Source organism: Grus americana, chromosome 4, assembly GCF_028858705.1.
Source record: "Grus americana isolate bGruAme1 chromosome 4, bGruAme1.mat, whole genome shotgun sequence".
Lineage (NCBI taxonomy): Eukaryota > Metazoa > Chordata > Aves > Gruiformes > Gruidae > Grus > Grus americana.
In genome coordinates this window covers 8,499,365-8,514,374 of record NC_072855.1, presented here as the reverse complement: position 1 = coordinate 8,514,374, position 15,010 = coordinate 8,499,365, and the positions used below count along the sequence as shown (strand labels likewise).

The 15,010-nt window shown below is 41.0% G+C and overlaps 1 protein-coding gene across 1 annotated transcript; it reads left to right on the top strand.

The window, feature by feature from the left end:
• Positions 1-684: 684 nt before the first annotated feature.
• Positions 685-14,247, top strand: LOC129205537 (histone RNA hairpin-binding protein-like). Its single transcript, XM_054823133.1, has 11 exons — positions 685-804; positions 2,593-2,709; positions 4,519-4,623; positions 5,353-5,472; positions 7,961-8,110; positions 8,910-9,047; positions 9,708-9,824; positions 9,987-10,091; positions 10,517-10,630; positions 10,925-11,038; positions 12,891-14,247. Exons 1-10 carry the CDS (start codon positions 740-742, stop codon positions 11,028-11,030), a joined length of 1,137 nt encoding a protein of 378 aa, XP_054679108.1. The 5' UTR covers positions 685-739; the 3' UTR covers positions 11,031-11,038; positions 12,891-14,247.
• The last annotated feature ends 763 nt before the right edge of the window (positions 14,248-15,010 follow it).

Below are 15,010 nucleotides of genomic sequence, written 5' to 3'. Positions count from 1 at the left end.
ATTAATTTTACTACTATAACCTGAATGCAGAGGGTTGTGTAAATGAAAGAAAGTGTGTGAGCTCTATGCGTGTCTCTCAGGAAGAAAAAAACAAACTACTTTCCCTGAGTATCAGGGGGAGGAGTGGCACTGGATGTCACGGAACCCGCAGGGACGGTGACTAGGAATTTGCCTTTCCAGCGGAGCGCTGCCATGTAGCAATGATGTGCCCTGTATAAACCAATTTTTTATTGTGGCATTGACCATATACCTTAGCAAGGGCAGGCAATAGGAGAATGCAGTGCATTCCATTAACGGTATAAAACGCGGGACACGTTTCCTGGAGCGTACCGTGTGATACCTATCAACCCCTTTTGCTGAGCCGGTTTAGCTCACCACATCTAGCAGAAGACTGACTTGGCCAACACTGAGTCCTTGGCTAACGAGAGAGGCCCCCTGCACCCCCCCTCCGTAACACCTGATCGGATTTTTAGCAGAAACAACACATTTTTACCTCTGCGCGCTCCCCCCCCCCGCACCGCCCTGTCCCTCTCTGCGCGGAGCACCGCCACACCACCCACGGCCTGTGTGCGCGCACGCGCAGCGGCCGCCAACGCGCATCCCCCTCGGCGGGAATGCCGCGCATGCGCGATGCCCATGGCTGCCTCCCCTCGGGAGGAAGGGTCGCGCCTGCGCGCTGTCTCGCGCCGCGCTGGGTGCGCAGCCATGTTCCGCGGTGGCGGCGCCGTTCGCCTCAGCCATGTTCCGCGGGCAGCGGGGCCTGCCGCGCCACGCCGGTGGCGGGGAGCCGGGCGGGATGCGCAGGTGGGAGCTACCACGGAGGGCTGGGGCGGCAGCGGCATGGGGGGGGGGGGGGGGTATTACTCCCGCAGGGCGTCCGTAGAGCTCCCGGGGTTCCGGTGTGTGGGCGGGGCGGGGGTGTGGCGCTGCCTGTCCCAGGACGCCTGCTGTGGGGGTAGGCGGCGGGGAGGTCGCAGGGTGGGCTTCGGCCACCTTCCCCCGCCTTCAGCCTCGTCTTTCTCGGTACCCGCGAGGGGTAGCGGGGAGAGGCAGCTGCTGGCAGTTTGCTGCCCGCCACCGAGCGTCTCTTCCTCCCGCGGGCAGGCGGCCTCTCTGAGGGGGTCTCCTTGCAGAGGTAGCTCCGCTCTCTTCGGGCAGCGGGGACAGAGTTGGGCTCGGAGCAAGAGAGGCGCCGCAGCCCGGGCAGAGTCGTGTGGGCTCGGGTGAAATGCCGTGAGGCCGCCTGGGAGTCCTTGGGGCTTGCCTTAAGGCTGGTGGTGAGGTGGGCGAGAGTGCAGAGCACCGGGGAGAAAGAAATACTGGAATATTTCAAAAAAAGGAATAATTTTCGGCTAGCATTTTCCTCTAGAATTTCAAATAGTATTGTACATAAGGCGTGCTAAGTGTTGTGCCGCCTCCTCAACCTCACCCCCCGTTTCTTTCAAGTCTTTAAATTAATTGTTGTCGAGGGTGGTTAGAGAAAGGTTTTATCCGTTCACTGCCTTTGCAAGAAACGAATGTGTTGAAGGTGTCCTTTTGCCTAGATCTATGGTTAGGAGTGAGCTGTTTGTTCTGTCTGTTAGTAACTTTGAGCCCTCTGGGAGCAGGAAACTCCCAAAGCCAGTCAGGGTGAAAGGGAAAGAAAACATAGGTTGTTAATCCAGGATTAAAATAACAAAAACCTTCCTTCCCTCTCACTTGTTGACTTAAAAAGTGCAGAGACCTCGCAGATACAGAACAGTATGTTTGTTTACTCACACATACAGAACAACATGTGTTTACTGTGTGGAGTCTGCAATATAAGGTCATTCTCTCAGGCAGGTGGTGGCAGATCTGCAGGTGTGGTCCTTAGCCCAGAAGCCAGGTCAGATGTCAGTAGACACTGTGACAGTGTTTTGTTTAGTAACCTATCATTGAAGATGTCAAAGCTGCCAGAACTGAGGAGGAAACTGTAGATAACTCTTAATCCTTAAGCAATCTTTGGCTGTCCTTCCAGCATGTTGCAAGCGCCCCACTCTAGCTCCTTGTCCCATGCTTACTTGTGAGGACCCTGCAGCAGCGTCTGGTAAAGAATTTCCTGTGTAAAATTGTTTCCACGTAAATGTTTGACCTACTTCTCCTTAGACATGCTGTTTTCCTGTGTTGAAGTAATGTTTCTGTATTTGCCTCTTCCACGAGTTTAGTGCTGGGTAGAATGGTATATAAATGCCAAATAATGCATTGCTGACAGAGGATCTGTGAATGTTGCCATGTGTCAGCAGTTCCATAAACACTGGTGACAGTCCTCAGTTGGGGTTTTTTCCCCTTTTTTTTTCAAATAGAGAAAGGATATCCTTTTGATTATCTAAATATTAACTGTTTATTTTAAAATTCTGATGTCTTAATTGCATTAGCCAAAGGCCTTTTCTCAGCAACTGCATTGTCTAACACCTTTGTTAAATTAGTGTTGCTTAAATAAGTTGATGCAAATCATTTATCTATGCCAAATGAGCATTTTGTAACTATAAATGATGATACTCAGATTTTCCATATTTTGTTTTGTACAGGCAATGTTCAGTGACTTGATTTCTGATGAAAATTCTTACTTTCTAGTTCTGTGCAACATCCAGGCTACTGGCATCAAGAACAGGAATGTAGAAGCTGGAATGATTCAGATTCTTTGGTGTTTGATGAATATCAATGTAGACATTTAGACCAATGGCTGGAGAGGTAAGGAATAAATGTGAAGTTTGTTTAAATCTTCATTTTGCTGCACTCTTTTCTTTAGGAATCCAACAAAGCCTTGGACATGATTAAATTAAATGTTTTCTAATAGTACAGTAGCACAGAGTTAGCAAATGATACCTGTGTTATGCAAGAGTAGACTATTCAGTTTGGCTAATTGAAACACATGCCATAACGTTAGCAAGTATTCCATATGGAAAAGAGAAATGGTATGTACTGAGGCAATAGTTTAAGCCCTTTATTGCTGAAATCTTCAGTATTAGTATAAAATTCCCGTTGAAGCAAAATGCTGTTACTTTTTATGCTTTGCTTATGCATTTTTATGTGTAAGTGTGGACAAACCGTGTTTGTCTCTTTACTTGTCAGCGCACTTAGTATATTCAGCTGTACCACAGTTTAATAAATACCTTCTTATTTTTGTAGTCCAGTACCGAGGACAATTTGAGATGAGATTAAATTTTATAGGTAGGTAGCTCTAGGAGTATTTTGCTTTGCTTTTGGATATTTTAAACTAAACACCTCAGGTGGAGGAAGTGGTTGAGATTGGTATGTTAATGTCTGAGAGGAAGTATTGAAAGTGGGGGGTGCTGGATATGCACAGAAAACTGAGTAGACCTTAAGTTAGAAGAGATGAAATATTTTACTGAGGGCACACGAAGACTTTTTTTATATAATTTATATGTTTCTGAGTATTATGTTATATGAAGGCAATTGTAATTTCTGATGGTGTGTTTAGTATTGCTTCAGTTAAGAAATGAATCTTTTGAAGAGCTTAGGAAAGACCTTGTATTCAGGAGTGTTTTCTATGTCTTTGGTGCTATCATAAAAAATATTAACAGTATATTATGATTGTGAGTCAAACTGGATGCACTAGCAGCATTTTGTGTTTCTCTTTTGCTGAATAGATATGTTCCTACTTAGTGCGGAATCTTTGTTGTGTGTTAAAATGACATTGGCAGCATGGATAGTAATTTCATTCATGTTGATGTGGAACCATTTAGGGAAAGTAAGACTATAAGCTACATCTGCTTTTATATTACTTACATTAAATGTTGAGGCATTAACACTGAAAGAAGCAGACAGACTGAAAGGAGAACTTTTCAGCACTTCAGAATATTACAGCATTATACAGTTTTCATTTATTACATTTTTTAAGCTAATGAGGCACCTCATAAGTGTTTCTCCACTCAGAGAATATCAGTGATCCAACTGATTATTTAAGTAAGAGCTTCCCGAGTCCCTCTTTGGCTTTACACAGCACAGTTAACGTTCTTGAAATGATTATGTTGGGATGTGATGGTGTCTGACAAAATGTTAGTTCTAATCATGTGATGGGCATTTTTCTATTCCTTAAGTATCTCCTCTGTCCTTTACAAAGTCCTTAGCTGACAACAGACAGCAGTGACTAGACTCATGACTTTGACCTCAATTAATGTCATGAATTGTGCTGTCTGATGGAATTGCAGTATTGAGAAGGTCCTCGTGTAGTGGAGAGAAGCATTCGCATTGACTGAGCTGGGAGTATTTTAAGAGGTGGTCAGGTCTGTGTTCTGATGTGAAATTCACTTCATGACAGTTTTCTTTCCTTGTGAAGTAAAACTGATAATCTTACATCACTGCTGAAGGTGACTGGAGCTGAAATGTTTTAATTTGTTTGACTTTGAACTGAAATAGAGTAGGGGCGTGCTTATGGTGTTAAAGTTGTGTAGCTGGTTTTGTCCACTATTGAAGTTTCTGCTCATTAAATATGTTATGAGCAACAAATGTTCGTACTGAGTTCTTGTTATTTTCCAGCTCCACAACACCAGAATATTCTAGGCCTCTTTCTAGTTGCACCGACTGGGAAGGTAGAATTGAAGAAGGCGAAACAATGAGGACATCAAATAAAAAAATGACAAAGTAGGTATTGAGTAATTATTAATTGTTGTTTTGGTTTTAGCAATAGCCATCTGATGATCTTCGACTGCTTTACACGAGTTAATGAAACTTTGAAACACAGCCAGGCTGTTTCATATCAAGCCTGAAGGAAGCCTTAAGGAGAGAGTAGCGCTCAGAAGTCTTACCTCAAAAGCTACTTGTGTGATCATTTCAGATTGTCATCTTTTTCAGCTTAAATTCATTACAACTTTCTGTAAGAGAAAATACTGGATAGTGAAAGAAAAAATGAAAACCAGCCATCGAGGCTTGGAGAGAGAAATCGCTATTAGATCATTCAAGCTAGCCTCCTTTATATTAACCATCTTCAGTTTATTGAGTATAAGCTTTTTCATGTTTATGTGAGGTTGTTACACATATATACAGTAATCGTGTATCATTTGATTTGCTTGCTGTAGGACTAACTATAAGCTTCTAGTAAGGCAGCTTTAACTTCAGTGCCCTCAGGTATCTGTTTATTTGTTACAAACCTGAGCAATTGCATGAACTTGGAAAACTGACTCTTTTTGTTGTAGGGATTTGTTTGGTTAGCACAACTTTCACTTCTGTAAACTGGTGAAGAGTTGTGCTTACTGTCTATCAGAGTAAGAATACATGCAGTTCTAGAGTATGTATTTATATGTAACTTGTTGTAAAGCTATTAAGGTTCTTTTCAGCTTAATTCTAATTTTTATTTTTAATTTCTGTTTCAAGTGATTGTGCTAATCCAGCTGAAAGGGAAACAGATGAAGTGGTTCTGAGGAGAAGACAAAAACAGATCAATTTTGGAAAGAATACCCTTGCGTATGACAGATACATTAAAGAAGTTCCCAAGTAAGTTGCACTATGTTGGCCATTTCCAAATAAACTCTTACTTGTTCCTTACGTGTGTGTAGACCAGCACACAGCTTTAGTTCTCTTAAAATTATATGAACAGTAAGTAAATAAAACTCGAGTTGATTTTTATCAAGGAGAAGCCAGGTGTTTTCTACATAGAAGCAAATTCAGTTAGGGAAAATTTAAAGCCACATGTTCCCTTTGTGTATTGCTGTTGCTAGTAGCAAATACACTTTAAATAAATTCTGTATTAATCAGCTCCCTGTGACGCTTCTGGTGACTGTGTTGCTAGAACAGTGTGAAGTTAATTGATACCAGGAAATGGCAGCTTTGAATGAGGACTGAATAAAGCCTCGCATTTAAGTACTGGCAAGGGAGACCAGTCTTCAATGATTCATCAGTAACTAACAAATCAAAACCTCAATTTCTTGCTTTCTCTGTCGTTCCACTTTGGGCTTCAGAGTCTGTGAATTGTGGCACTTAAATCAAGATTTCTTAGCCAACCCCCTCTGCTTATGCAGAGTATCAAGATTCAGAAGCCAGTCTGTAGTAATGCGTGGATGTGCATCTATGTACTTGTCTTTTGATTTTGAGGGTTATTTTTCAGAGGTGGGGGGGGTTTTTTAAGTACAGCTTGCTACTTACAGTTGTCAGCTTTCTCTGGGTTCTACCTGTAAGAGTCTGTTGTGAAAATTGCCAGCCAAGTGCAGTGGACACTGCAAGCTTATTGTTGAGCAAAACTTGAGAGATTAGACTAAATGACTAAAAATGAACAACGGATACCGTAAATGATCACAGATATCACACAGTATCATGATCACATCTTCAGTAACACTTTTTTCATCAGAGTCTTGGATTGCCTTGTGAATTGTAATTTTGTTTATTGCTTTGTCATCAGTGGTAGGACTGCAGTCAGCCTTACAGTGATGCCTGGCATAGCTGTGCTGTGATCAGTTACGTTGTAGGTGGAGAATAGGAAAGGGTTAGAACAATGTTCAGAAAAAACCCACGGAATAAACTTGAAAAAAGAAGTGTTCTAGGTGGCATTTTAATGGGGTGGTTTAAAATATTGTTCCTTAGCAGCGATCTGTGTATCTTATAAAAAGTGCTATGGCTAAGTACAGTGATCTGTGAAGCTGGCAGGGGGAACCACTTGCGACCAAGGTACTTTGTATGATTTAAAACATTGTTGTAATATGCTTTCTCCCCCGCGGGATTAAAGCCAACTCCAGTATGGTAGGACTAGAAACAGGATTATTTTGTATTGGAGATAGAGTTTGAGTGAGCTCTCCAGTAATGTTTGGTGGGCAGAATCTGGGTTTGGGATACCATCTGAGAAGTAGAACTTCCAGCCATGGGGTGATCCCAGACAGTTTTGTTGCACTGTCTGCTTAGTGTTGATTCAGTGGAAAGGCATATAATTTACATTTTACCAAGAGAGCGTGGGTACTTTGCTTCTGTACTCCCAAAAGACAAACACTGTTTGGAATTATAGCAATCCCCATTGTAATAAAGCACAGACAATGGTGGAATAAAAGTTCAGTGAAGATACTTGTGGGTTGAACCCTGCCAGTACCCAAGTACTCACACAGCTGCTTCCTCCCTCGCTCTCCCCAGTTTGATGGGGAAAGCATAGGAAGAGCAAAAGTAGATAAAACTGATGGATTGAGATAAGGACAGTTTCATAGGTGAAGAAAAGAAAAGAGGGGACAAAGAAAGTGATGCAAATGCAATCACTCGCTACCTCCCACAAGCAGACTGATGCCCTTGCAGTCTCTGAGCAGTGGCTGCTTTGGAAAACATCTCCGTTTCTTCCTCTGCCCCATTTTTTATTGCTGAGTGTGACATTATGTGGTGTGGAATAGCTCTCTGGGTAATTCGAGTCAGCTGTCCCAGTGGTTTCCTCTCTCAACTTCTTGTTCACCCTGAAATTAGTGGCTGTGGGAGGGGCAGAGTGAGGAAAAAGAGAAGGCCTTGAAGCTGTGCAAGCACTTTTTAGCAATAGCCAAAAATTAGTGTTATCGGCACTGTTTTAGCCATAAATCCAAAACACAGCACTACAGGGACTGCTATGAAGGAAGTTAACTCCATCCCAGCCAGACTCCGTACAACACTAAATAGAAAGAAACTGCACTTGACTTGGGAAAACTGAGATAGAAGGAGCTGGAGACTAGGATGATATTGAAGGGCTATGAGTTACGCTGCTTCTGTTCCATATTTGTCCATGGGCAGTAGGGTTCTGCTTTTGGCACCTGTCAGAGTGCTGGGCTGGATGAACCTCTGGTCAGACTCCGCATGTTATTGTTAGTTGTTGCTCGTGTGGTTTGTTTTTGACAATGTTTTAGAATATAGGCATTTCAGTTAAGTGTTTAAAAATATGAACATTTTATTTAGTAGGCCACTGATGCCTGTGTGATCTGATGGAGAATTTTTTTAAAGAATGAAAATCATGTTCTGAAATAATAAATGTACTGTGTATGTACAGGAATCAGCGAATACCGGGAGTTCATCCTAGAACTCCCAACAAATTTAAGAAGTACAGCCGTAGATCCTGGGACCAGCAGATCAGGCTGTGGAAGATAGCACTGCATGCCTGGGATCCTCCTACTGAAGAAACCTGGGATTTGCAGCCAGTGTATGTATGGGTGAATTAAGTCAGCGCTTGTCTCTCGCTTCGCAGGTGGACTCCGTATTTCCTTTTAGAACATTCCTAACTGGGAGCGAGAGATAAGGTTCAGAAATGGGAGTCTCCTTGAACACCTTGTTTTCCTCTTGTGTGCTGTTAGTCTTGAAGATATTCCCATTAGTTAGTCTAAATTCATCTCCAATAAAGCACTCTGGGGAGGAAGGCATTTGGTCTGTACGCTCCCTTCCCCTGTGTGTTTACTCTGGTCAGCACAAGGTGAAATAATTACCTTTCTAGAAAGGGATAGGCATAAGCAGAAATTTGGTAATTACTGTTCCTTGACCTTGATAATCTTTCCATCTTTCCTTTTTCTGATGTCAGTGGAACCACCTTTCTCCTGCAATAACAATATGTTTGAGGATTTGACAAGTGTAAGAAGCTTAGAGAGATTTCTGTGCTCTCTGCAGGAGAGTGGACACTGTGTTCAAGATGGAAAATTTTTTTTGTCTTTTCAGAACTTTGAATTTCTGTAACAAGGCTAGCTCCACTAATTGACCACCTTATTCTTTACAAGATTTGGACTAGTAAACTAGGAGGAAAAAAGTGAATGGAATGCCGTTAGCTCTGTAACTGCATTGTGTAAATAGTTTTAGCTGTTGTAATTGACTGATGGTGGAAGTTGCAGTTGTTTGCACCATTTGGATGTCATATGAGATGAATGTTAATTATTACTGCAGCTTAACTATCTTGGAGCGGTAAGCCAAATGGGTAGTATTTTAAATCTTTTTTTTTTTCCCTCTGTTTTTAGTAGTACAGAACCCTCAGGCAGTTCCCAAGAATGGTTCTGCAAAGATCAGGATATTTCTGACTCCCTTGTATTTGATGAAAAGCAGAAGAGAAATGAGTGCGAAGATGAAAGCAGACAGGCTGACTACACACCAGAAAGGTATGAGAAAACTTTTGTGGTTAACTTACTGAAATAATTCAATACACATTGATGCTGTCAGATTTTTTGTAGGAAATGTTTAATGAGGGAGGGCAGTTAATGCTCAGATTCGGAGTTTGGCACTTTTACTGTTGAATGTAATCCGTCACTGGTACAGAGCATTGAATGTGGAAAAACTACCAGCATTACAGAATTGCATGATTAACAGCAGAAAAAGACAGTGTTTTTTCAGCTTCTATGTTTATACAATGGAGTACTGAGGTTTCTTTAACCACTGTTGGCAAGTGCTGAAAGTAGGATACCTTTTCCAGAAGCAAGAGTGACCATCCTTCATTAACAGTATAATGCCTGTCTGCAGAACAGCAGGGAGACTAACAGTGAAGCACCTCACGCGCTTCCCTGTTTACTGAGGTATCTTGATCTGGAGGCATGCGTGTGGAGCTGAAAATAGTTCTGCTTCCAAGTTTCTTGTGCAATTGTGACTGGGTTCACTTTCCAAAGTACAATGGAGTGGTTACCAAAATTTGAGCCATTTTCTCTGTGTTTCCGTGTTGTGACTGAAGAATCATGTGTAGCATGTGCCATTATTTTGCAGAACTCTGATAAGCATTTAAACAGATGAAAAATGTTATGTGTGTAAAATCTGTTTTATTTTTGTAGTTCCTGTTCTCCTGATTCTTCTCCGGTATGGAAACGCAGAAAACGAAACAATTCTGACTCCTCTATGGTTTCGAAGAGCAAAAACCATTACATGCATATGTACCACACGCTGGAAAGGTATGAAATGACTCTCCATGTGGAGATTCATTCATATTATGAACAAAATTATTTATAAAGGTGTGTTTTTTCCTCTTTACTTAGCCCCCTTGTCTTCAGAAGAATTAAGGGGAACTGCAATACACAGGTTCATGGTTTCAGACCTTTTAACTTTCTTTCTAGTCTTACTGAATCAGGACATCAGGAGACTTTTTCGAAGTGCTCAGAGTGGGAAGCCTTTGGTGAAAATGATGAAGTAATGACAGTACAACATGGTATAGAAATAAAGTAAGTACCATAATGATGTTCGTTCTGTTTATTGCTTGTGCTGTGAAGGTGTCCTTCGCTTTTTCCAATCTTCTGTTTCCTTCGCTGTTTAATACTATTGGGTTTTTTTTTTCTCCTTACACTTCCTCCAACATGTGGTATGTTTGGTTGTCATTTTTGTTCTTTGAGTTTACTTCGCTTTTCCTAGTCTGACTCTCCATCTGTTGCTTTCTGCTGCTTCTGCCCTTAAGTAATGCTGGAAGATGCTGAGCCCCTTTCACCTTCTTTGTCCTATGGAAAGCAGTGGCATTTTACGGAATTGGTCCCTGTGGTTGTTACTAGCCTCTCGCTTGCTAAGCCAAGGAGCTGAAAGCTGCTTCACTGTCTCCTCAGAGATTAGTTTGGTTTGTAGCTGACAACAGTAATAGTTATTTGGTTTTATGCAGTGACCCGATTCCTGCCAGTTGTTCTTCAGGATGGAACAATCAGAAACAGAAAAAAACCAACTTCTTTCTGCCTGACAGCAAAATTTGCCGAGATACAGACTGCAGGCTGGAGAGGTATAAAATTCAGCTTATCAGTCGGGGGTTTTTGCATATTAAGTTAGAAGCATACTTGCCTTATTGCTGTATTTCAATCCAAGTTTTTTATTGTAAACATGCTTTGATTTTTTTTCTATGCTTCTTGGGGATGTGTTGGCCAATATTTATATGCTGTGTGGTAAAATTCTGTCCTTTTGTTCTCTTGTTGCAGGTAATAAATACTCAGAGTAAATAGCAGGTTGTAGCTGTATTTAGTATAAAAAGGTTACCATCGTAAAGCCACTTAGTCTTTGGGGTTTTTTTTATTTGTAGGCTTAAACTTTGTAGCAATTTTTTGGAAGCACGTCAGCCAGAATGCCCTGAAAGAGGATGGGGATGTGCAAGTGGTGAAGATAGAATAATGAGAAAAAAAATTTAAATACCAAGGTGAGTTCATGCTGACTACTTATTTTGCCTCTTCTGTTTCAGTAGCCCATGTGCAGATTCTACAGAATCCAACTGTTCAGTTCAAGCAGATCAATTTCTTTTTATTCCTTTATTATATTAGTATTTTCTCCCATCCTCTTGTATTTAATGCAGCACCTGAATTAAAAGTTCTAATACTTCAGACGTAGTAAATGGAAATATTTACCTGTTCAGCCAGGAAACATGTCTTTTATCTTATTGCCCAAATTAAAAGTGACAGTTTTTAAAAATTATTTCAGTAGCATCTTTTCTTCCTCAATATTTTTGTGATGAAGTCACTGCTCTTCATTTGCTGCAGTAGATTTCAATGAAAATTTTCTCTTGGACTGTAGATTCCTGTGGTGTGGTAATGGGATGGGTAGTATCTTGAGGTAAACAGCTTTTATTAACAGATAGTCTTGTGTAACTTGACTGTCTTTGATCTACATTTAATGCAGTCTCTGAAGTATTATGAACTAGGATATAAATATCTGTTTAACAGTGATCTTGGAATACTTTGCATAATAAAAGTCATTAAGAACGTGGCATTAAAAATATGGCACACAATTAGTTTTACATTGCTTAGATTTTGAATTCTAGCAATGTGAGGAAAAGGCAGGTAGAGCTTTTAAATTGTGTTAATAGCATTTTTCTATTGACTTTATTGATTTTTAATCTAAATTCTTTGAGCATGAATAAGACTTTCACTTTTCTAAAGTGCTAATTCAATATTTGAAAATATCTAGTCTCTCTTTGTATATAGAAGTATCGAAGAAGGACTTTCTCCCGTGACAGAAAACAATTTGAAGAATAGGGATGTAGTCTGAGATCAGCAGATCAAGTCTTGGAAAACTGGTGCAATCGCAAAAGATCTGCACTGAAAGAGGAAGAGATTTACAGTCAGCATATGTACAATCAACGTAAGGTGAAATGCGCAGGTAAAAGAAGCGTGCCTCTATACATCAGTGAAGAGAGCCTTGCTGATCATCTAGATAGTTGATATTTAGCTGCTTTGTGGTTGTCTTTGCCATAAATAAGGCTCTATTAAGGAGCGTATATATTCAATGGGTTCGTAGTCACTCATTCTAATTGAAAAAAAATCTTTGTGACATGTAAAATGTAGAAAGTGAGTCAAACAGCTTCTCTGTAGAGCAACACATTGGTTTCCTGGGATGCAAAGATCAATATTTAGGGAGATGCTGCCTTTAACCGTGGTTTTTAGGTGTGATGAGCTCTAACTCTTCAAATGGCAGGAACTTCATCTGTGGAAGGTGAATGTTTCTTGAAAACCAGACAGTGGCTTACAGGGTAGAACTTGCCACCACCTGCCTTTTTGCTAAAAGAAAATTTCTGTCTTAAACAGGAAAAATAAATGTGGCTGTTTCGGAGTTTGAACCGATCTAGTTGCTTTTTAAAGGAGAAAGACCTCAATTAGTAGGAAACTTAAGATATGGCAGGAATGTGTTAATTAGAATTGAGGGGAAAATGTATTTTATGAATTTATAATGACGTTTAGGTGAAAGTGACGTGAGGGTTCAGGAAAGATAGGCTCAACTGCTTCATTTTCTTTTTGACAAATACTTTAGGAATATAGGGGATATAGTACTCTATTTTCCTAACGTATTTTCTCAAAAGTGTTTATTGTATCTGTAACACTTCCTTTAATACGGACACTATGGCTTTGTCTTTTATACTGTGCTTTAAGCTCACCATACACAGTGCTCTGTTCCATTTACTGCTGCTGTAACACCACAGCTTACAAGAGTAAATGTTTTGCTGTTAGTGACTAGATACATCGTATTTACAAAACACTGTTATCTACCTTTTTGTTTAGGTTTCTTCAGATCTTTAAGGCTAGATTATTTTCTGCAAGCTCTGCCTCAAGTGTAAAACTTTGGATTTCCTTAAGCCTGTGCTACAATGATGATGGATGTTCCTTAAAGCTTTTATAAGAATGTTTCTGCTTTACCTGCATTGGTGGCATGCTACTTCAGTTGATGGATCCTGCTGTTGCCGTTGGGAGATCATGCCACTTAGAGTGCACCAATGTTATGCTGGTGAATTGGTCCAATATTGAGTCAGACTGAAGAATGCTGCCCCTTAAACCAAGGAGTTAAAACCTGTTTCCTCTCCTGGACCAGAATTGTACATCCAACCTGAAGAACTGCTTCAAAAGAGTGTAGATAATTCCAGCCTTTCTCCAGTCGTTAAACTGTTCGTAGCTTTGAAATTGCGTGATCATCCATTTGGCTTATTTACCATTCTCTAAGATGTCTTAAGGTAGTATTTGCCTAAGCCTAGTGAGAGAAGAGAAAGGAAAGGTAGATGGTTTATCAAAATCAGCTCCCAGTCTTAAAGGGGATGAGTGACTGAACAGCAACACAACCTAAATACCTGGATTTTACTTTTATGTATGTTGCAGCCTGACCCAAAGAGCCAATCTACTTATGAGAGTATAAGAGGATGAGTTCAGTGCCTGCCGTTCCTACAGGAATTAGAGGTGAGCAGCAGCGTTTGCAGTTTTGGAGCTGTTCTTTGGCATAGCGTATCCAGGCTAAGGGTTGTGATGGTGTTGAGATAAGCTCTCCTTTGTTTTACTCTCTACACTATGCTCAGAAGATCAGAGTGAGGGCTGTGGCTACAATGGAGTTTAGACCAGATTCATGTGTCAGTTACAAGAATTTTTTACAGTCCTTGTGGCATTTTATGTAGCATGTACTGGGATCCAAATGCCTGTTAGAGCTGGGAATTGCCTCTCTCTGGGAGTTCAGTTTGGCTTTTTGCAAGGCCACTGCAGAACTGTGGTGGTGTAGGGATGACACGCAGTAGCATTGCTGTGGGGCTGGCAGTGTACCCAAGGGCCAAAAGCCTGTTGTGCTACTGAAGTGGAAGTAAGCTGCTTCCCCAGAAACTACTCCCAGTCCCTTCTAAAACTATTTTTTTCTGAGCATGCTCAGGCATGGGGTTCAGTAGTGTCCCAACATAAGGGTGGCTCAGTCACGCACCATAGAGCATGGAGTGTGTGTATACAAGAAACACATCTGTACAGCACTTTTTAAAGTAATATTTAGTACCTTGTTCCAGTGTGCATGCTTCCATGAGATTTATGATGATTGTAAATAAAGGAATGCATTACATTTTTGGCATTTTGTCTTTATGCAGAAGAATTAAAGTCTTTAACTTTAAAAATCCCTGTTAGTCTGCTTTTGCTGTTATGTTGTCAGAGTTTCAGTAGTCCTTTTTTGTTGTAGGGCATTTTGTTTATTTGGGGGGGTTAGCCTTTGCTAAAAGGGGAAAGGAGGACTCTTCAAAGATTAAATCAAACTCTTGAAGGGAGTTTACAGTACAATCTAGGTTGTGTCCAACCCATCAGTTTGTATTTTGACATCTTGTTAGTAACTTGTATTTAGTCTGTCGTACCCTAGTGGAAGGGAGCAACTGAAGCCCCAGCGCCCATTCTGCCATGAGAAAGGGCTCCTCCTGGAGAGAAAGGAGGAGTAATAGGCTGTCACAAAATACTGAAGCTCAGCTCTCAGAGCCCTTCAGCTTTTGCCTGTGATGGACAGAGCCTGCAGCAGGTTTATGGACACAAATCCATAGGATTTGTAATTCAGCAGTTCTTAAACGATCTTGTCTTAGACTAGAAATAGGATAACCAATCTGCCTGCAGCAGTTAAATTTTGGGCAGATTTATTCCCTAATCCAGGTTCTGTACGCTTGGACAAGCTGTGCTAGTACAAAGAAAGGAATGACACTGAGCAGATGAGGTTTGAGGTCTGCTAAAGTCACTTCATGCGGTGCTGCCACTGGATGTAGAACTATCGTTATGTCTTCTAATTAGTAACAGTACCCTCGTCAGTCTAAACAGAACAGTTAAAACGGGAGTGCAGTACATCCATTCACTTGTTTATCTAGTCAAGGCTATTTGACATAGGAGTTTACAACTGAGGTATG